The sequence below is a fragment of the Chironomus tepperi genome, unplaced genomic scaffold (assembly GCF_022539635.2).
Source record: "Chironomus tepperi strain 1889 unplaced genomic scaffold, CSIRO-AGI_Ctep_v1 contig_219, whole genome shotgun sequence".
In the NCBI taxonomy this organism is placed as follows: Eukaryota; Metazoa; Arthropoda; class Insecta; order Diptera; family Chironomidae; genus Chironomus; species Chironomus tepperi.
The window spans coordinates 2,377,018-2,399,428 of record NW_027226341.1 but is presented as its reverse complement, the minus strand read 5'-3'; the positions used below and the strand labels follow the sequence as shown (position 1 = coordinate 2,399,428).

The 22,411-nt window shown below is 31.8% G+C and overlaps 1 protein-coding gene across 1 annotated transcript; it reads left to right on the top strand.

Annotated features, from left to right (window-relative positions):
- The first annotated feature begins 9,107 nt into the window (after positions 1–9,107).
- Positions 9,108–22,172, top strand: LOC139090705 (dynein axonemal heavy chain 7-like). The gene is given in 14 exon segments (XM_070640503.1): positions 9,108–9,357; positions 9,422–10,938; positions 11,003–11,292; positions 11,356–12,985; positions 13,046–14,467; positions 14,529–14,789; positions 14,850–16,745; positions 16,803–17,885; positions 17,954–18,057; positions 18,125–19,540; positions 19,629–19,834; positions 19,902–20,084; positions 20,087–20,895; positions 21,294–22,172. Coding segments are annotated over 14 exon segments (11,946 nt in total).
- Positions 22,173–22,411: the final 239 nt, after the last annotated feature.

Below are 22,411 nucleotides of genomic sequence, written 5' to 3'. Positions count from 1 at the left end.
TTTTGTTTTAGTTGTTTGTAACTTTATAAATAGATTCGCATTAGCATTTGTCCAAATACTATATTTTTAGGTTGATATAATAACTGTTACCACTATAATTACATAATAAATAATAAGAACATTATCATATATATTACAAAATATGTGAATGATTTTGGATTATTTAATTACTTTAGTTGCCATTTAAGTGTACAAATTACGAAAGGGAGATTTACTTAAAGTAGCCATCACGATTTCTTTATTATTTGTTTTAATTTTTAATTTTTTTCGGTAAGCTTCTTAACCCGACTATCCGTTAAGTATCACGCATTCTTACTTAAAACTTATGTCAATCAAGTCTACTCTCATTTTTTTCTTTTCTTCATTTATGATTGATAAATTTTTTAAGCTTAATTAAAATTAGGCTGAATTATTACATAATATCCAATACTTCGACATAATGAAAAAAATTACAACTGCACTCTTAAAAATAAAAATAAAATTATCGAATATGATAAATTCTTTTACGTATTATTCGCGTGGTTTACTGACATATTAAACTATTATTCGTAATCTCTTCTAATTAAAAACGAATGTGAAAAAAAAAGAAATTTTTAAAAAAAGTATAACCTTAAAGTGCCATTTTTAGTACATCTATATTTTATAAAGAAATAATGAATGAAAAAAATTACAATCACTGAATTATCTATTTTTCGGATGGTAGAATTTTTATGTGGAAATTAAAAATGATAAAATATATGAATCATATATTTAACAAGACACTCTATGCCTTTTTCAAACAAAAAAATAGTATAAAATTGAATACAATTTCTATATTTATTAAATATACAATCACAAATTATATGAAATTCATACGTAATGAGAATTATTATGACATTTTACAAAATTTGCATCTTCTTGTGCGAGATGCTTAATTTCTTCTTTGATATTAAATTTTAATCGTAAAGATGTGAAAACTATTTAACTTTATAAAATGATCTTTTTTATAAAGCACACTATTTGAATCAGTAAAAAAATGAATTTGGGAAAAAAAATTTTAATTTAATTTTTGTGATATTTAATTTTTTTGTAACTTAGTGATATGGGTTGCAAATTGGGACGACAATATAAGATTGGTGAATTTTTTTTTTTATAAAATTAAGTTGTAATTTATTTTGAACTGATAGTTCATTTTGAATGATTTGTATTGAAAATTTACTTTTTAAATCTTTTGACTTTATTATTTTTGGTTTGAAATTTCAATATTGTGTGATTCTAGACTAATCTGACTTAATTTTATTTCTTACAAAATTGTTTGAATTTTTTTAAATTTTAAAATTTTGATTATCTTTTCTTAGTTTTTTTTGTTTAATTTAACTTTACCCTAACAAGCAACGAGATCGTTTTTAGGTATCGAAATGATCTTTCTGAACGATGAAAGCAAGCTCTTTGTCTGTTAGGGTTTAATAGCATTGATATTGGACCATAATACAATCATAGTTTTTCCTATTCTTCCAATACCTTACAAATAAATCATTCTTAACTTATGTTTCAAATCTTTTAGATGTATAGATATGCAAATCGTTCAAATCAGCTGGTATTGTTTAATCATCAATGAAATTGATTCCGAAATTTATTATCTAAAAAACACAAGTGAATGCATAAATTCTATAAATGATAATTTAACAATGCTTAGCTGAAGATTAAAGGAAATTCCATAAAAGATACAAAAGTATACAATTTTATGATTTTTGAAATTTTAACTTTTTTTTTTATTTTAAATTCATTAAATTTAAAATCAGTAAAATTAAAGTTAAGAATAATGAAATTAAAAAATATCCGACATGCCATTTTACAATTAAAGACAAAAAAAATTATAATTTTAAAATTTAGTAGCTTGCAATCTTTAGTTTTTAATGTTAATTTTATGTTAACCAGTTATGTACAAAGAGCATTTTTGTTTTTGTTGAAATTTTTTATTATGTTGAGATTTTTTGAATGATTTAAATAAGTTTATTAGTGCTTAACTGTTTTACCAATAGAAGACGAATTAAAATTTATTGATGACCAGTCATTTCTTCATTTTTTAAATCAGTACATATCAAATTTATGTAAAAATTATTTTCAAATTATATTGAAAATTTAAATAAATGAATGAAATGATTTCTTAATTTGTCATTACAATTTCATAAGCACATACACAAAATACTTTGAGAATTAATTGAATGAGAGAGAATTAAAAATTAAAAAAAAAAAATAGCCGTCTTAAAATTATGTTTACATGTTTAATGAAACAATTATAATCCCATAAAATTACAAAAATAAAATGTTGATTTCAAAATAAATTAAAAATTGTTTTTTCTTTTGCATTTCTAATTTTTACAGACACTCATTTAGGTTGTGGAAGCTGCATTGTGGGAAAATTTATCTATGTTGATTGAAACATGATCACCAGCAAAACTATCCAATAAAGCACACTGAAAAATTTATATTTCTTTTGTACAATATATCTACAAAAATAAATCGAGGTTTATAAACTTCTGTGCATATTTCTGTTGAAAATATCGTCTTGAAAATTGTCACTTTGAGACTTTTATACACAATCACAAAAAACTTGTTGGAAGTTGACTAGTTTGAAAATATGATTGCCACTTATAACTAAGGCTCAACAGGATATTAATATATATTTTTGAAAATTAATTACCATTTCTCATTTTCAACGAATTTTGTCAGTTTTTGGGCAAATTTAAGGAATGTCATTGATCACAATTGATGTGTAAGTTTAGCGAAAAAAGCAAGTTATGCTTTTTGTACGTTGTGATTGGACATAAAATAATGTTAGAGAGAGAGAAGGTCAATGATGGGACAGAAACATAAGTCTGTTACACCGCTCTTGGTTGGAATCCGCAAGGTAAACGATGTCCTGGAGCTCAAATAGCTAAACTGTGATGATGGAATGTCAGCTTAACGTGCGGACAGAGAATTTGTACAATTTACTTGACAGAGCTAGCAATAGAGTTAGATGGAAAGCATTTTATTGTAATCTAAGTTCTGCATAGGACAGTAAGTAAGTGAGCATGTTGCTTAATTGAATCTACCATTTTTGATGTCATTGAAAAATGCTTCATAATCGTTTGCTGTACATAACTTTTTATACCAGTTTCATCTTCCTCTCGTAATCAAATTAAGGTAGCATAGAAGAAGAAAGAAGAATAATAAATTGAAATTAGAAAGAGAACCGACATAAAATTCACTTTACTGATGAATTACAAAGAGGAAGGATTGATAACATGAATTACTGCTAATTCAGTACTTGCAATATATCGTCATTGTGCATGCATTTACAATTGCACGCGAAAAATTTCGATATGATCACTATTGTCTCCCCGGTAATTGCAAATTGTTTCGATTCATTTACCATTTGGATGAGACGCTACTGTTTTTTTGTTTGCTATGTTCTCTGACTCTGTGTCATTAATGCAGATTTGAAACAAATCTTCGGTATTTTTTCAATTAATTCTTCTCTCTCACTCTTTCTGATTTGTATGTTGTACGTTGTTTTCGCTACCAGAAGGAATTACTGCAATTTATACTTATCTGTTTTTATTGTTCAATTTTTTGCATTTTGCATTTGTACGATCAAAATTATAGAAATCATTTCAATGCAATCAGGGTTAAAGAATATGTTTTTAAAATTTATTTCTGTAGGATGTGTGGGAAAATACTTTACTAAATTCTTTAGCTTAAGGTAGAGCACTTTTAAGAAAGTAAAAAAATGCTAATAGTAAAAATTGAAATTTTTTAGGTATGGTAGTTCATTAATTAAATGGTATGAACAGCATACAAATAATATCCTCAAGTCTTTTGTTATTTGAATGATATATAATCGGTAATCGTCGGGTATGCTCACAACATGCAACTATAACATACATAAATTATTATATATCTAATAATTTATTCACATTTTAATCATGTTTTTTACAAATTAGCAAAATAAAAAAATCACAAAAAACCCATTTCACCTTAATCGTATCTAATTGACATAAGTACAGGTTATATAAGTATCCAATGTGATGTTTCTTAATCGTTTCTTTTTTTAACGTATCCATATAATCAACAAAGTATCTATCCACTCATTGCACCCAAGGAAATCTTCAATTTAATTTCAAAAGACAAGTTTTTTTTTTTTTTTTAAAAATGTTTTTAGCAAATGCTCATCATCAAGTGTTGCAAATGAAATTTTTGTGTATATATAAAAAAATTACATGTCATGCCAAAATTTTATATATTTTTTTTTGGGTCATTGTACGATGAGGAGAAGAGACAAGCGTGCATCAACGGCAGTCAAAATTAATCGTTTGCGAATTTCGCACCAAACTGAAAACGAAAGTTTTTTTTCCTTTTTCTTTGCTCATTTCAAGTAGATTGGTTGAGTGTTGTTATTGTCGAAATAATATTTTATTGGATTTTTTTTTAAGAAGCACGAGTTTTCTTCAGGCTCAGTTGTATATTATTTGTAGATTTTTGATTATAAACCTATTTGCGATGTAAGAAGAACTATTAACACTCCTTTAATCTATCAAAAATTACGTAAAACAAAAGTATCTCTTTCTCTCAACACTCCATGTCCTCCAAAAAAATTGTTTGCATAAATTTATAAAGATGCTCACAGTCTTTCACCTAATGGATGATCAATCCTACTTGTATCTTATTTTCTTCTTGTCTCATAAAAATATTGAGGAAGGTAGAAACGTGTTTAACCTGTTTAGGTACCATTCGCATGATTTATTACTAAAAATTTGACTTACAAAATGATTTTTTATTTGAAATTGTTAAAATGTTAAGCGCAATAAAATTTATTATCTGTGTGACGTACTTACTTACTTGCTCACTTACTTGGCTTGCCGTACATATCTTCTGTGATCCATGGCCTCTCTCAATTGGCGTCTAAAATTCACTTCATATAGTAATAACACTAATCATATTGGCGCATTTTTAGTTTAAAAAAATAATTAAAGGACAGAATCAAGGGTGTAGCCAGAGCTCAAATCATTTCTGGAAAAAATTCAAATTAATAATGCTTTTAGAAGAAATAAAATCAAAAACCCTACAAATGAATTGGAACTGGAGATCAAAAAACGTTTTTTTTTTATGCTTTTAGAGCAACGAGAGCCTGTGTGCTGCGGCTTATTAGTGTGCCTTTAAAAAAATTAGAAAAGCTATGTACCGAATAATGCAGTTTCGGTCGAGGCTTACAACCAAGGTGTGCCGCGAAAAATAAAAGGTTGCCTACCACTGCTCTAGAGGTATTTAAGAAGTGACAATAATAATATTGAACCGAGACCGTTAAAATCAAAATTTAATTGAATCTTATCATACTCTTTGGATCTATGTCCTTTATTAGGCACAAAAATTGCAATTTTTAGGATATTTTTCTCTAAATTTTAGATTGACACATTTTACAAATACAAATTGACTGCAGTGAGCAAATAACACTGTATCTAATAGATATTTTCATTTAGTACATTAAATTAAAACGTTTTGAATATGCTACATATGTAACTGTAGAGTAAAGTGTAATTTTTTTAACAGCAATAATTTTTTTCGATGTTGCTGTCTTTCACAAAGAGATGGCACTAGTTGTTATAAGTTGCTTTATAAAAATCAGAAAAAATCATTCCATTAAAGGAAGTTATTTTAATATCTGAACAGAACAATGTTTTTTTGATAAGCAGTTATTACTGGTGGTCCACAAACAAAAATCATTTATTTCTTGATTTTTCCAAAAATGTGCTCAATAGGTAGTTTAAAACTGCAAATACTGAATGCTTACATCGATTATATCAATTGTATTAATAAACTTGTGATTTTAATTAGGCATATCAACCGGATTGTCAACAGCAACGTCAACAGTTTTTGTTTTGTCTTCATCTTTAACAGAGTCATTCTCATCAGGTACATCCTGAACTTCTTCTTCTTCTTTTGAATCATTAGGAACTGTTACATCTTCTGTAGTTTGTGACTGATCTTCAGCTATTCCATTTACATTTTCATTTTCCTTGATTGAAATTGGAGTGTCAATTTCTGTTTCAATATGAACTTCAAGCTTCCTTTCCGTAATTTCCATAACTTGGTTATTTTGAATTTCTTCAGCATTGATAGGAATGTTAATAAATCCAAATGTGTCTTGTTCTTTATATTTCTTCAAGATTCTTGAATGACTTCGACATTTATAAATAATAAATTCACAAAAGAAAGCAAATATTGGAAATGAAAGAGATGTCAACCAAATTTCAAAATAGAAGCTTAGATCATCAAGAGTTAACACTTTTGGGAAATGTAAAAAATGATGAAAGTATTTTTCTTGACGAAAAAAAGTTTAACCCTTAAATTAAATATGCCAGCATTCATCAAACCATTTACTGTTTCATATATTATATCTGATAGCTGATTTTTTTGAGGAACGGACAAAACTAACGTATCTTTAACACTAATGGTTAATTTAATCCAACTACAATAATTTAGAAAATTTTTAATCTGCATTTCTAATAAAGAGTTCATCATAATCACATATTTGGAATCGACACTTTTACATTCTTTTGTAATAATCTCCATGAACTCGTTTGGATCCACAGTTTTAAAATTTGGAAACCCGCTAGTATTATGATAAAAATAGTCTCTTTTAAGAGAAATAAATGTGTAATTATTATGTATCAGATCATTAACTGAATAGTGAGCATTACCGTAATTTCCATGTGTTAAAAATTCAAAAGACAACTTTTGGTGACATATTCTTATTATCAAGCAGTAAAATATGAATAAAATGAAAATCACTCTTGTAGAGCTACGTTTTGGTAAGCCTCGAGAATGCGGAGTTTGACGGACACCGAACATAATCGCTAATACATTTAATGTTGGTGAATAAACTTTACCTCCATAGATAAAGTTTTGAACAGACTTGTCAAAGTGGTTTATAATTTGGATGGATAATATTGGTACAATGATTGTGATAATAATAAGAATCCAAGTGTCTTGATCAAAAGTCATGAAAATTTTCTAAAAAAAAGTCAAATTTAAATATAATCAATTTATATATTTAGGGATATAGAGAAGTGGTCCCTGACAGACAATGAACATACTCACCTAAATGAACGTGCTCATGAGCATACTCAATCAATATAATTGAACATACTAAATTTTATGAGCATATTCATGAAAATGCTCGTTGTCTGCTCGTAGATGGGCAACTTTTTCTATTCACGGAACATCTTCGTGTTAAGCCTCGATCGAAACATCATTTGGTTCATGGAATTTTCAAAGTATTTTTGGAATCACAATAGCTTACCGCGAAACACAAGTTGCCCACCACTGATAAAGAGTCTTCATATATAAATAAAGTTTAATGCTTACTTCCCAATTGGTGTAATCCTCATATTTTTTAGAAAACAAATAATACAATTCAATATTTTCCAATGGAAAGTACAAATCATCAGGTGTTGAAGTTTTCCTTGTCTTCACATCTAGTATTATGTCTATCATATTCATAATTGACTTGTCTTTAATGACTATTAATTGTCCATTTAAATTATATTTCCCTTGCATAGCCATTAAAATTTCGTGATTAAGTCCAGACATCAAAATATTTGGTAGTTTATAATCTCCTATTCCAAATATGATAGGGCAACCTTTAAAGTCTATTTGCGTCTGATACATTGCTTTTGTATTTTTAACAGTCCACGTATTTGATTTAATATTAAAAGAATTAACAATTGACAGTCCTTTTTGACAATTATCTTCAGTATGCTTTCTAATTCTCATAATCTGAATGTTTTCATCATTGTCAACCAAATAAAAGGTTTTAGCATTGGAAATTCGGTAGTCAATAAAAGTGGAAATGAAGCCTTTTTTTAGTTCCGGACAAAAAATGAATTTATTTTGTGATCTCGATAGCTCGAAACTCCTTGTTCCATAATTTGAATCATATTCTGAAAGCTGACCAATTGAACATTGGAGAATAATATCAGTTTGAGCATGCAAAAGATTTGGATTTTGAATTAAAAACATTGATTCAGAATTTCCATTATTTAATTTCATAAATTCATCAACAATATCTCGAACAAATGAGCAACCCCGATGTGCTATAATGTTTACTTCTTTAGACGTTACATCTACAATATCGTGTAAAATTCTTGCAATTGTTGAAGCTGTTGGTCTGATACTGCTGCCATTAGATGTATAAGCTGGCCTTATGACACAAAATACTAACAATGTACACAATATTAGAACCTTCATTTTATTAGTACGAATTCAAATAACTGAATGGAAGTAAGAAAGATTCGAAGATACTTTTATATAGACATGAAGTTTACTTTCAATATATTTTATAAATCATGAGCATGTCAACATCTTGAATGTTTAATGGATCAATAAAAACAGTTTTGTCATTTTTTCTAAGAAACGATACACCAAATAATTCAAAAATATTATTAATAATTAAAATACCCGTGCTGTGATTTTTAAAAGCTTTATTTCCTTTCTGTGAAATAGCAGAAGCTTAACCTCACATGAGTATGATCATGAAAATGCATTGCAATTCAACTAACCCCACACCTAACTAAAACTGCGCATTACAATCCAAATAACTCCACACATAACTAAAATTGTATATACTGGCACTTGTTGATATTTACATTCCACAAGTTTTCATTAACAATTACCACAGAGCTTCTTCAACAGGTGTTTCCCAAAAAAATCAAACAATTTCCCATGGTAACATCGATTAATAAAAACTCCAACAGGAAAAACAAACAAACTTTTAGTTGCAGTGGAGATTTTAAAGCTTTAAGACCTAAAAAGAGATATATCGAAAAATTAAATTAAAATTTATGTGCTTAACATACAATTTGACTTTAAATAATGACTTTATTTACTTATTAAGATCAACTGCTGTAATAATATCACAAGATAAACATAAATATCAAAGGATATAACATCCAAAAGTGTTAAAGTAATTTCCTTAAAAGTTCAATTTCAAATAAATCAAGTCTGGTGTCAAGGATGCATGTTTTATTTAAAATCATAGCAACCATTCAATAATTTTATTTTGTTAAAAATTTCAAAAGAAAAAAATGAGCGTAAGGCATCCGGACTTTTCAAAAGTTCCTGGAACTAAAGAAATAGTAAATAGAGCAATTAGTAGCAAAGCTAATGTTGGATATACTTCAAAGAAATTATGGAGAGAATTAAATCTGCCTACATCACCATTGGATTTATCGCGACCAAATATTTTTTCGTTGCCCGAGAAGTTGCTGAAACATTCGGCAAAGTTGAAGCCATTGAAAGGTCCACATGAGAGGAAGACAAAGAAAGCAATAAAAAGTAAGTCAATTATTTTTTATCATAATCAGTTCTTGATTTATTCTTCTATCTTTTATTTCAGAAGTAAAATCTTACACAGTTGTTCGAAAGGAACGAGAGGAGTTCCGCAAAAAATTAGTCAACCTTATTATCAGTTCTGAAGAAGAAATAGCCCGTGACGATGGTTCATTTCCTGATGCGAAGGAAAAAGAAATCATGAGATATTATTACTATATCAAACATGGAATCGATACTGTTCACGTAGCACCTTTAGACAAGAAAGTTCTGACGCGAGTCCTCAAATTAATTCCAAAAAAATTAACAAAATGGAATGACGTGTTGGAGTCAATTACTGCAGAAATGAAAGAGGATTATATTACAGCCGTTAAAAAAGCAGTTATAGACTTTGTGCTAGGTGATGCCTTGAGCAAAAACATCAACAGACAGGAAGAATCAAAATATCGTGCGGAATTAAAAGAAATGTCCATGAAGTGGCGTCATCGATTTGACGAGAATCGAATGAAAATTAAACGTACATTGTTTGCTATTAATCCGTGCTTATCGCAAATCCTGGAAATTTGGTATACGTCATTCAAAAATACATGCTACGTAGATATGAAGAAAATAATTAGCAAAGGTCAAGCATATGATTTATCAGAATTTACAATGATTATAAATCGACAAATTGAGGATGCCAAAACAATGCTTCAGGAGAAATGGTTTGGTGAAATTCAAGCAATTATAAGTCGTGGATCCAAAAAGAAGCTTGTCCCTGAAACAACTAAACCACGACTATTAAAACGATTTTATAATTCCGTAGCAGCCTTGATGACACAACAGCTACAAGACATGTGCATTAGAAGTCTACGAGAATATACACATTATGTATGTGATGTTGGAAAAACCAATCAAGGTTTTAAATTGACAGTATTGCTTGAAGATGAAGAGACACTCGCATTTGCCCCTCCATTTGCGAAATTTCGTATAGAGTTATTGAGAATGATTGATCTTATTGTCAAAGCTGGGAATTCCTTACCGAGAATTGAAGCTAAAGTTTATGCTGATTCCCAACCAACTGGTGAATTTTTAAGACCAGCCATTCCAAATGATATCATTGAAAATTGTCGAGCAAGAATTTATTTCCTACTTGAAGAACAACGAATTGGACCGGAACTGCGGATGCAAGATTTTGATGACTATATGGATCTTATGAATGGAAAGAATATTGATGAAATCGAAAATTTCATCAAAAGCAAGCCAAAGTTTGAAGAATATTGTGAGCTTATTGAGCACTATAAGGAAATTGAGCATGAAATTGCACGAAAAGTATTTGGTGTAGTAACAATGGGATTTTATGAATTCCATCGCGAAGGACTAATTGACACATTAGAAAGTCTAGCACGTTTCATGCAACAAGAGTTAATTACAAAAGTTACTGCAGACCAACAAAATGCAATGTCGAAAATGACAGCTGAATATGAAGACATTTCATCAAAATTATTAGCAATTCCCAAAGACACAAATGCATTAATGGAACTAAAAAAGTATGCAATACATACTGAAGAGACTACTATACCAGCAATGGAGAGCCGTTTACGAGTGGTAAGTATCCATACTCAATTCTTACTTTTGAGTCATGTCTTGAATATTAATTTGAATTTTCCAGAATCTCCAACAACTATTGTATTTAACAGACTATACAATACTGACTCCATTGGAAATTAAAGTCAATACGAATACATTCCAATGGTATTTGAAGATGCCAACAGTTTTTGAAGATCATAAGAAGATTATTGCAGAAAAAGTCATTGAGTACCAGGAGATGCTTCGAAAGAGAATTGATTATTTCAGACGTGATCTTGATTTGTTCTGGGAACAAGTTCAGGAATATGTCAAGTGGGGTGATTTGAAAAAATTATCAAAATACAAGAAGAAGGCAACAATATTGGACAAAAAGTAAGCAACCACTTTTATATGATTTAAAAAGCAATAACATATCTTATACTTTAATTTATTCAGACTTCAGCTTGCAATGGTGAAAATAGATGAAATAAATGAAGAGGAAGCAGCATATTCATGGGAAATGTCTCAGTATCCTTTACGTAAACAATGTGCTGACAAGCTTTTACCATACAAGAAATTATTCGATGCTGGTCAAGAATTTATGGATAAGCATGACTTATGGATGCACACTCAAGTTGGAACTTATGAACCAGAACATATTGAAGAATTGATTGGAAATCTTTATCGAGCTGTTTACAAACTAGAGAAACAATTTGCGGATTCAAGAAATACACAACAGTTAGCAACAGGAATTAAGAACTCGATTGATGAGTTTAAAACGCACATGCCGTTGATTAACACACTTGGAAATCCAGGAATGAAGGATCGTCATTGGGAACAAGTATCTGAAATTATTGGATTTCCAATTAAAAAGTCACCTGATATGACCCTTGAGAAATTAATCGATTATGGACTTGCTGAATATGTCAGTAAATTTGAGTCAATTTCTGAAAGTGCAACCAAAGAAAACAATCTCGAAAAAGGAATGTCCAAAATGATAAATGAATGGGGTGACATGAATTTTGTTGTAAATTCTTATCGCGATACAGGAACATACATTCTTGCATCTATTGACGACATTCAAGTACTTCTTGATGATCATATTATCAAAACTCAAACTATGAAAGGATCTCCTTATATTAAGCCATTCGAAAAGGAAATTCATGCATGGGAGAAGAAGTTAATGCTTTTACAAGAAATTCTTGATGATTGGCTTAAAGTACAAGCTACATGGATGTATCTAGAGCCAATTTTCGGCAGTCCTGATATTCAATCTCAGATGCCGGAAGAAGGAAGAAGATTTAGTGCTGTTGATAAAATTTGGAAGGATCTCATGAGAGCTGTTGCATCAGATACACAAGTCTTGGCAGTCATTGAAATTGACAAAATGTCTGAAAAATTAAAGAAATGTTATGGCTTGCTGGAACAAATTCAAAAGGGATTAAATGAGTATTTAGAGAAAAAGAGAACATTCTTTCCACGATTCTTTTTCCTATCAAATGATGAACTTCTTGAAATATTGTCTGAGACCAAAGATCCAACAAGAGTTCAACCACATCTCAAAAAATGCTTTGAAGGAATTTCAACGCTTACATTTACTGAATCGTTGGATGTAACAGTTATGAAATCGAGTGAAGGAGAAGAAGTCACACTTGATGATGTCATTTCAACAGCCAAGGCTCGTGGACAAGTTGAAATATGGCTTTCCGAACTTGAGAAATCCATGAAAAAATCCATTCGAAATCAAATAATGCTTGCATTGGAATCATATAAAGGTTCTGTTCGTCATCAATGGGTACTTGATTGGCCAGGTCAATGCATTCAATCGATCTCAACGACTTATTGGACGATTGAAATAACTGATTGCTTTATGCAGCCAGATCCTGTTGATGCTTTAAGACAATATTCAGAAAAATGCTCGGAACAAATTGGTCAAATTGTTGATCTTGTTCGAGGTAAATTGTCACTTCAAAATCGAATAACATTAGGAGCTTTGGTAGTCCTTGATGTCCATGGACGTGATGTACTAACAGATTTAATTGAAAATGATACGAAAAAGGACAATGATTTTAACTGGTTAAGTCAGGTAAATGAAATAAACTTACTAGTATCTTTGTGAATATTCTACGATATTGTTTACTTTTAGCTCCGTTATTATATTGAGAACGACCAGCTTGTGACTCGAATGATAAATTCAGCATTGCCTTATGGCTACGAATATTTAGGAAACACGACTAGGCTTGTTATTACACCATTAACAGATCGCTGTTTCAGAACGCTTTTTGGTGCTTTACATCTTCATCTTGGTGGCGCTCCTGAAGGTCCAGCAGGAACTGGTAAAACTGAAACAACAAAGGATCTTGCAAAAGCTGTCGCTAAACAATGTGTTGTGTTCAACTGTAGTGATGGACTTGATTACATTGCATTAGGAAAATTCTTCAAAGGTCTTGCATCATGCGGTGCATGGTCATGCTTTGATGAATTTAATCGTATTGATTTGGAAGTATTGTCTGTTGTGGCTCAACAGATCCTTACAATTCAACGAGGAATCAATTCAGGAGTATCGAAAATAATTTTTGAAGAAACTGAAATATTATTGGATCCGACCTGTGCTGTATTTATTACTATGAATCCTGGTTACGCTGGACGTAGTGAACTACCTGACAACTTGAAATCATTGTTTAGATCTGTAGCTATGATGGTGCCTGATTATGCTTTGATTGCTGAAATTGAACTTTACTCATATGGATTTTTACAAGCAAAACCATTAGCAATAAAAATTGTTGCAACTTATCGACTTTGTAGTGAGCAACTTTCATCACAATCTCATTATGATTATGGTATGAGAGCTGTAAAGTCTGTATTAAAAGCAGCAGGAGCTTTAAAATTACGATATCCCAATGAGTCTGAAAATATTCTTATATTACGGTCAATTAAAGATGTTAATCTTGCCAAGTTTTTGAGTCATGATGTGCCATTGTTTCAAGGAATTATTTCTGATTTGTTTCCTGGAATTTCATTGCCAGAATCTGACTATGAAGTTTTTAATAATGCTGTACACAAAGCTTGCAATGAAAATAATATTCAGTGTACAGATCCATTCTTAGAGAAGATACAGCAAATTTATGAAATGATTCTTGTTCGTCATGGTCTCATGATTGTTGGATATCCGTTTGGTGGAAAAACAACAGCATATCGTATGCTTGCAAGAGCTTTAGAAATAATTGAAGAGTGTGGTGGAATGGATGAACATAAAGCAATTTACACAGTTATTAATCCGAAATCAATCACGATGGGGCAACTTTATGGACAGTTTGATCCAATTTCACATGAATGGAGTGATGGCATTTTAGCCGTTAGTTATAGACATTTTGCGATGAGTACAACATCTGAGCGTAAATGGTTGATATTTGATGGACCTGTTGATGCTATTTGGATTGAAAATATGAACACTGTACTTGATGACAACAAAAAGTTGTGTTTAATGTCAGGAGAAATTATTCAGCTTGCACCTACAACGAATTTAATTTTCGAACCAATGGACTTGGAAGCGGCTAGTCCTGCAACTGTAAGTAATTTTTATATTTACCGTTAAAGCTTAAGTATTTAATAAATGTTCCATTTCTTAGGTTTCACGTTGTGGCATGATTTATATGGAACCATCATCTCTTGGATGGAAGCCTTTGCTTGATTCGTGGATGAATGATATGCCAGCAGCTATCAATTCGTCCAACAGGTCAACAATCATGCAAATGTTCATGAGATTTTGTCCACTTCTGCTTTGGTTCATAAGAAAAGGAGGATTTAAGGAAATGTTTCCAACTTCTGATTCAAACCTGATTCGTTCTGTAATGAACATCTTTGATTGCTTCATGGATGAGTGGAAAATTGTAACGCCACCGCCAACAGAAAAAGATAACCAAAATAACAGTAAAGATAAGGATAAGGAGAAAGAGAAGGATGCTTCGGTACGTGAAGTTGAAATCAGAGCACAAATAGAGGGAATCTTCTTCTTCTCAGCAATATGGGCACTTGGTGGCTCACTATTTCAAGAAAGTCGTGACAAATTTTCCGAAATTTTTCGTGCACTGCTAGAGAAAAATTTTCCAGATGAGTTGAATGAAAGATATAAGATTCCGGAAAATGTCAGAGTCCCACCACTTCAAAAGCCTTTCATTTTTCCGATACCAAAGATGGGCTCAATTTTTGATTATAGATTTATCAAAGAAGGCAAAGGAAAATGGCGTCCATGGGCAGATGATGTCCAACAAATGGAAGCTATTCCTCGTGATAAACCAGTGAACCAAATTATAGTTCCAACAATTGAAACCATACGGACATATACTTTACTTGATTTACTTGTAAAGCACTCAAAACATTTCATGATAATTGGTCCAACAGGAACTGGAAAATCTGTTTACGTTAATGACTTTCTGTTAAAGAAAAATGATACAGAAATCTTTAAACCACTGCTGATGAATTTCTCAGCTCAAACGACTGCTAATCAAACACAGGATATAATTATGTCGAAATTAGATAAACGACGAAAAGGAATTTTCGGTCCACCATTAGGACAAAAATGTGTAATTTTTGTTGATGATGTATCTATGCCTATGAAGGAAGCTTATGGTGCTCAACCGCCAATAGAATTGCTGAGAATGTGGATGGATCATGGAATTTGGTATGATCGAAAGGAGAACATTCCAATGAAGCTTTTTGATATTCATTTCGTTTGTGCTTTGGGACCGCCGAGTTCAGGAAATACAATAACTCCAAGATTTTCACGACATTTCAATACTCTTGTCATAAATGAGTTTGAAGAACAGACATTGATTGCTATATTCAGTAAAATTGTTTTATGGCATTTGGATACAAGAGGATTTTCCAAAGAGTTTGATCCATGTATTGTGGAAATTGTAAATTCAACATTGGCCATTTATCAAGAAGCAAGAACATTTTTACTTCCAACACCTACAAAATGTCATTATCTTTTTAATTTACGCGACTTTTCACGTGTTGTACAAGGTGTCTTATTATCCGTACCTGAAGGAACTGAAACAATTGATACAATGAGAAGATTATGGACACATGAAATCATAAGAGTTTATGGCGATCGACTTGTAGACGAAGCAGATAGAATGTGGCTTTTTGACATGCTTTATAAGACTATACAAGATAAAATGGGTGTTGATCCAGAGGAACTGTTTGCACGTGTTCGAGAACCGAAAAAACCATTGACAGAAAGTGATTTGAGGAAGCTCTTATTCTGTGATTTCACAAATCCTAAAGCTGATAATAAACTGTACTTGGAGGTCGAGGAATTAGAATCGCTTCGTTATACAGTAGAAGCTTATTTAGTAGAGTTTAATAATATGAGCAAAAAACCAATGAATCTTGTATTGTTCAGATTTGCCATTGAACATTTGTCAAGAATTTGTCGCATCATAAAACCGCCAAGAAGTCACGCACTACTTATCGGAGTTGGTGGATCAGGAAGGCAGTCATTAACACGTTTAGCTGCTCATATCAATGATTATGAAACGTTTCAAGTTGAAATTTCTCGTCAATATGGCATGAACGAATGGCATGAGGATGTGAAGAATATTGTAAGAAAAGTTAGTTCTTCCGAGACACAAGGAGCTTTTCTATTCACTGATGTACAAATAAAAGAGGAATCATTTTTGGAAGATGTTAGTAACTTACTGAATACTGGCGAAGTTCCAAATTTATTTAATATGGAAGAAAAAAATGAAATTTTGGAGAAAATGAGGCAAATTGATCGAGCCAAGGACAAAAGCTTGCAGACAGATGGAAGCCCAGTGGCAATGTTTAATATGTTTGTGAATGTAAGTAAAATGTCCATAATTTGTTGATTAACGTTTAAACGTAATTATTAATTTTAGCTTGTTCGTGAGCAATTACACGTGGTTCTTTCAATGTCACCGATTGGCAGTGCTTTCAGAAACCGTGTTCGTAAATTCCCAGCTATAGTCAACTGTTGTACGATTGATTGGTTCCAACCTTGGCCAGATGATGCACTTCTTGCAGTTGCTTCCAGATTTCTTGGAAATATTGAATTGTCTGATATGGAACGTCCAATTTGTATTGACATGTGCATGGAGTTTCATACAGCAACGGAAAAGTTATCTGATGAATTTTTGAAAAGATTAAATCGTCATAATTATGTAACGCCAACATCATATTTAGAACTTATTCATACATTTAAGGAATTACTACAAAAGAAAAGGAATGAAACTAAAAGTTTACGAACAAGATATCTTACTGGAATTGAACAGCTAGAAACTGCGTCGAAGCAGGTTGACATATTGAAGGCAAATTTAGAAGAATTGCAGCCTTCCTTAAAGCTTGCAGCTGAAACTGTCACAAAACAATTAGCTCAAGTACAGAAAGATCAAGAAATTGCAAATACAAAACGCGAGCAAGTCATGATAGATGAAGGAGCTGCTATTGATCAAGCAACAATTGCAAATGCTATAAAGGAAGAATGTGATGCAAAATTATCAGAAGCCGTTCCAAAATTGGAAGAGGCCAATGCAGCATTGCAAACACTTACTCCACAGGATGTGACAATTGTAAAAACAATGAAAAGTCCTCCATTTACTGTTAAAATTGTAATGGAAGGAATCTGTATAATGAAGGATGTAAAACCAGAAAAGGTTCCTAACCCAAGTGGAGTTGGCTTAATAGAAGATTATTGGCCAGCGTCAAAGAAGGTTCTCACAGATATGAAATTCCTTGACAGTCTTTTACACTTTGATAAAGATAATATACCGTCCAGAGTAATTCAGAAAGTTCAAGAACGTGTGCTTTCCAATGAAAGTTTCGATCCCGAGAAAGTTAAAGCTGCATCAGCAGCCTGTGAAGGTTTATGCAAATGGATTAGTGCTATTGTTGAATATGATAAAGTGATAAAAGTTGTGGCACCAAAACGAGCAGCTCTGGAGGAAGCTCAAGCTAATTACAATGTAATTTTAATGTTGATGACTTTATTTAAGTCCAGTTAAAGCTAATTATATTTATTTTACATTTTTAGAGTGCAATGTCCATATTAGCAGCTAAAAAACAACAGTTGGCTGGATTAGAGGCAAATCTTGCAGAATTGAAGCGGCAATTAGATGAACAAATTGCAATACAAAAGTGAGTGAATTTGATTCCAAAAAAGATTTGAAACACTAAATTTAACTTTACTTTTTCCTGTAAATAGTGAAAAGCAAACACAAGTTGAAGCCTGTACGAAGCAGCTTGAACGTGCAACTGAATTAATCTCGGGACTAGGTGGAGAAGGAACTCGATGGAGTGAAGCAGCAACTCATCTTGGAAAAGTCTATGATACATTAACAGGAGATGTTTTAATTGCATCAGGAGTTGTTGCATATCTTGGACCCTTTACAAGTAGCTTTCGTGCAAAGCAAATTCAGGAATGGAGAGATAAATGCGAATCTATGGGAATTATGTGTGCAACAAATTTTCAATTACAAAATGTCCTTGGTGATCCTGTGCTGATTCGTTCATGGAATATTTTTGGTCTACCAAGTGATTCATTTTCAATTGAAAGTGCAATTATCATCAATAACGCAAGACGATGGCCACTTTGTATTGATCCACAAGGGCAAGCAAACAAGTGGATTAAAAATATGGAGAAAGCAAATCGACTTGGCATAATACGATTATCGCAGCCTGACTATACTCGTGTTTTAGAGAATTCGATTCAATTTGGTCTGCCTGTATTGTTAGAAAATATTGGTGAAGAAATTGAGCCTTTACTTGAGCCTGTATTGTTGCGACAAACATTCAAACAAGGTGGTACAATGTGCATCAAGCTGGGCGAATCAGTTATTGAATACAATGACAGTTTCCGATTTTATATTACAACAAAAATGAGAAATCCACATTACTTGCCTGAAATTGCTGTCAAAGTGACTTTATTAAACTTTATGATTACACCAATAGGTCTTCAAGATCAATTGCTTGGTATAACTGTTGCTCGAGAAAGACCCGATCTTGAGACAGAGAAGAATCAATTGATTATTCAAAGTGCAGAAAATAAGAAGCAATTGAAGGAAATAGAAGATAAAATTTTGGAAGTACTGTCATCGGAAGGAAATATTCTTGAAGATGAATCAGCTGTTCAAGTTTTAAGTTCATCTAAAGTCTTGTCAAATGAAATTAATGAAAAGCAGTCAGTTGCTGAAGTGACAGAAAAGCAAATCGATACTGCACGACTTGGCTATACGCCAATTGCAAAACATTCTACGATTCTCTTCTTCTCCATTGTTGAGCTTGCAAACATAGATCCTATGTATCAATACAGTCTGGGATGGTTTGTTAATTTATTTACAAATGCAATAGATAACACGGAAAAAGTTGATGACTTGGAGCAAAGGCTATCGGAATTGACAAGCTATTTTACATACAATCTATACGTTAACATTTGTCGAAGTTTATTTGAACGAGACAAGCTTCTTTTTTCATTGCTTTTGGCAGTGAATTTAATGAAAGATGAAGGTAAATTGAAGCAAGAGGAATGGATGTTTTTATTGACTGGAGGTGTTGGTCTTCATAACCCACACGAAAATCCGAGCACATGGATTCCAACAAAAACTTGGAATGAGATTTGCAGGTAAAATTAAGGAAATTTAAATATTTTTTACATGCTCTACTCAGCATTCATTATGAAATGTATCTTAAATCATATTTGAATTTCATAGATTATCAGAATTTGAAGCATTTAAAGGACTACATGAAACCATTGGGAAGAATCTGAGAGTATGGGAAGAATATTACAACTCGGATGCCCCTAATAAAATGCCATTACCGAAGCCCTGGGATAAACTCAATGATTTTCATAAAATGCTAATTTTACGCTGCTTCCGTTCAGATAAATTAGTTCCTGCTATTAAAGACTACGTGAAATGTGAGTTTTGATTCAAGTTGCATATCTTTAAGGAGTATATCAAAATTATGCTTACTTTTTCTTTCAGCAATTATGGGACAAAAATTTGTCGAGCCACCTCCATTTGATCTTAGCTCGTCATATGAAGATTCTCATTGCTGTATTCCATTAATTTTCATCCTCACACCAGGAGCTGATCCGGTTGCAAGTTTATTGAAATTTGCAGATGACCAGGGCTATGGAGCAAATCGATTATGTTCACTGTCATTGGGTCAGGTCAAGGACCAATTGCAACAAAAAAGATCGATGAAGGAACCAAGTTTGGAAATTGGGTTATTCTTCAAAATTGTCATTTGGCTAAGAGTTGGATGGGAAATCTTGAGAGAATTTGTGAAGGACTTATGCCAGATACAACACATCCAGATTTTCGTTTGTGGTTGACATCGTATCCATCTGATGATTTTCCTGTTGTTGTTCTGCAAAATGGCGTAAAAATGACAAATGAACCTCCAAAAGGATTAAGAAACAATATTTTGCGTTCTTTCCAAAGTGACCCAATCAATGATCCAGAATGGTTTGAATCAAACAAGCAGTCGAGAAATTTCAAGAAGCTTCTATTTTCCTTATGCTTTTTCCATGGTGTTGTACAAGAACGTCGTCAATTTGGACCGATTGGATGGAATATTGGCTATGAATTTAATGAAACTGACTTGAGAATCAGCGTGAGGCAATTGATGATGTTCCTCAATGAATATGAGGAAGTTGAATACACAGCATTGAAATATTTGACGGGCGAATGTAATTATGGTGGTCGAGTTACTGATGATTGGGATAGACGTTGTCTCAATACTATATTAAGAAAATATTATAATTCAGAAGTTTTGTTAAATGAAGACTACACATTTGACGACAATGGAAAATACACAGTACCTAGATTATCTGAATATGAAGAAAACATCAAGTACATCAAAAATTTACCAGCTGATGCAAGTCCAGGAGTTTTTGGATTACATGATAATGCTGACATAATTAAAGATCAACAAGAAACAAACACATTGTTGCTGAATGTTTTATTGACACAGGCAAGTTATAGGTTGCTTCATATTCTCACTCCTTTACACATAAAATCTGTTATTTATCTCTAATGCATTCATTGTATCATAAAATCATTATAATAGGATCGTATGGTAATTTTTAATATTTTGTATGATATTCCCTAGAATTTAACTTTGTATATCTATTCTTACATGCTTATATTAATTAATAGGATATTTACAAACGAGAGGTAGCTTTAAGATAATTTTGAAATAAGTTTGCAATTTCCATAAAAAGTTCTTAATTTTTTTAGTGTCTCGATAAAATGGAAGAAGAGGTTTTTATGCTCACTTTAATTAACTTTATTGGCCAAATCAAATTTTTACTTTTACTTTCATTTTAAAAATTAATTTCTCTAATATTAAAATTGAATTTGTTACTTCAGACAACATCCGGCGCTGGAAGTTTTAGTAAAAGTGAGAAGCTCGTTATAGAAGTCTCAAATGATATTTTGGCAAGACTTCCGCAACAGTTTGACATTGAAGCAGCAGGCATCAAATATCCAACAAGCTATCATCAAAGTATGAATACTGTCTTGGTACAGGAAATGGGACGTTTTAATATAATGCTTGAAAACATAAGAAACAGTCTTAACGTTGTCATAAAAGCAATTAAAGGTCTTATATCAATAACTCCAGCAGTTGAGCAAGTTGTAAATTCAATTGTCATAGGAAAAATTCCAGCAATGTGGGCAGCTAAATCGTATCCAAGTTTAAAACCATTAGGAAGTTATGTTAATGATTTTCTTGAGCGACTGCAATTCCTTCAAAATTGGATGAATGATGGACCACCGACAAATTATTGGATTTCTGGCTTTTATTTTACGCAAGCATTTTTGACAGGCGCTCAACAAAATTATGCACGAAAATATTCAATTCCAATTGACTTGCTAATTTTCGATTATGAAATACAAAGTGTTGATGAACTTGATTCTGCACCCGATGATGGCGTCTATGTTTACGGTCTATTTCTTGATGGTGCACGTTGGGATCGTTCTAGTCATTGCTTGCAAGAATCCTATCCAAGAGTACTTCATGATAAAATGCCTTTAATATGGCTTCGCCCAATGAAAAAAGATGAATTAAAGCCAAGACATGTGTATACATGCCCTGTATACAAAACAGCTGAACGTCGCGGAATTCTTTCAACAACAGGCCACAGTACGAATTTTGTAATCGCAATGCTTCTTGACTGTTCAGAAGATAAAAGTCCCGACCATTGGATTATGAGAGGATGTGCTTTGCTATGTCAATTGAGTCAGTAAAGCTGCTTTATATGCATAATATTTTTGTGTGTGAAATTTTTGTAATGAATTAAAAATGAATTTTTTCGTGTAAAATTTTGCGTTGTTTTTGTTATAATTTGCATGATATCATGTGCACATAAAGCGGCCTAGTTTTTACAACAATTGCACAAAAGAATATAAAGAGGAGGTGATGAAGAAGAAGAAGATTCATTTTTGCAAATCACAGAAAACGTGACTTTTCTACAAATATATCACAT